We start from the raw sequence: 1,190 nt of genomic DNA, 5'->3' as shown, positions 1-1,190 counted from the left end.
CACACACAAACACACACACACACCCCCTACATTGTCAATTGTTTTTTATGTTTTTTTTTTTAGGTTTGCAGCTCCAACATCAGACATTTAACCAAATAGCATGTTCTTTCACAAAAAAAAAAATCTTATAACCCTAATGTGTTCCCTAACCCTTAACTAAAACTTGAACTTACTGAGTTTCTGCATCATCAGCTCTCCGGATGGCGGTAGTGGAGACGCCGGGCAAGTCGTGGCAGTACCACAGCAGCTCAGCGCCGCCGGGATGGGCTCACCGTGTAGAAGTAGATCTCCATGCCGTTCTGACATGCCGCTATGTTCTGCTCTGCGGCCGAGTGGGCCGGTTCACGTAGCGCATCCATTAGAGCGAGTCTCATCCAGGCCGTCGACGAAGTGGTGGAACTCCCTGTCCTCGTAGATCTGGAGTGAGGGAAGAAGGAAGGAAGGGAAGGAGGGAAAATATTATTAAGAGTTTTAGTAACATCATTATTGATGTTGTTTTAAGAATTGCAGTTCGTTAACTACACACACACACGCACACGCACACGCACACGCACACGCACACGCACACACACACACACAACAGTGTGTGGGGGTGGTGGTCAGGTAGGTGGTTTGTGAGTGTGTGTGCTCTCACTGCTAGTTACTGGTAGTGATGAAATGTATTCTGTCGAGCTGTGTGTGTGTGTGTGTGTGAGAGAGAGAGGGTGTGTGTGTGGACTTACAGGAACCACAATGTGACATATTACTTGTGTGAAGGTGACATCACACCCCCGTCTAATGAGAACACACACACACACACACAGAAAAACAGCGAGCCCAGTTTCCTGTTCCACTGACTGACTTTAGACGCGTGTGACGTCACAGGAAGGGGTCCCTCCGGCTTCTGAGGAAGTGTGTGTGTGTGTCTGTCTGTATGTATTTGTGTGTGTTTTCCCTTGCGTACACTCACCCTCCAGAAGTACTTGCGATTGGCATCTTTGGGGACGCTGTCGGCTGTGTAGATCTCGCCCACCAGGGGACCGAAGCGAGTTCCTTTGGGGATGTACTCCCTGCTGCACACGCCGACCACCTGCACCAAGACACAGACGGGTTACACAAAAGATGGAAGAGGTCTTTGAAGTAGATTGTGTGATGTGTGTGTTTGAGTGTGTTTGTGTGTGTGTGTGTGTGTGAAGATCTTTACACACAAA

General features: G+C 48.7%; 1 protein-coding gene and 1 long non-coding RNA gene across 3 annotated transcripts in view; one reads left to right on the top strand and one right to left on the bottom strand.

Annotated features, from left to right (window-relative positions):
• The window catches only part of prdm1a (PR domain containing 1a, with ZNF domain), a 31,446-nt gene that overhangs the window by 15,754 nt on the left and 14,502 nt on the right, over nucleotides 1-1,190 (bottom strand). For both annotated transcript variants that reach the window (XM_032519246.1, XM_032519248.1), the window contains exon 3: nucleotides 950-1,069. In XM_032519246.1, the coding sequence (XP_032375137.1) occupies nucleotides 950-1,069 (120 nt within the window). The remainder of the gene's footprint in view (nucleotides 1-949; nucleotides 1,070-1,190) is intronic.
• LOC116691541 (uncharacterized) overlaps nucleotides 1-1,190 on the top strand; it is a 17,722-nt gene that overhangs the window by 16,256 nt on the left and 276 nt on the right. The gene's annotated exons all lie outside the window — the stretch shown is intronic.

The sequence above is a fragment of the Etheostoma spectabile genome, chromosome 6 (genome assembly GCF_008692095.1).
Source record: "Etheostoma spectabile isolate EspeVRDwgs_2016 chromosome 6, UIUC_Espe_1.0, whole genome shotgun sequence".
Taxonomy (NCBI): Eukaryota; Metazoa; Chordata; class Actinopteri; order Perciformes; family Percidae; genus Etheostoma; species Etheostoma spectabile.
This window is presented reverse-complemented; position numbering and strand designations above follow the sequence as displayed.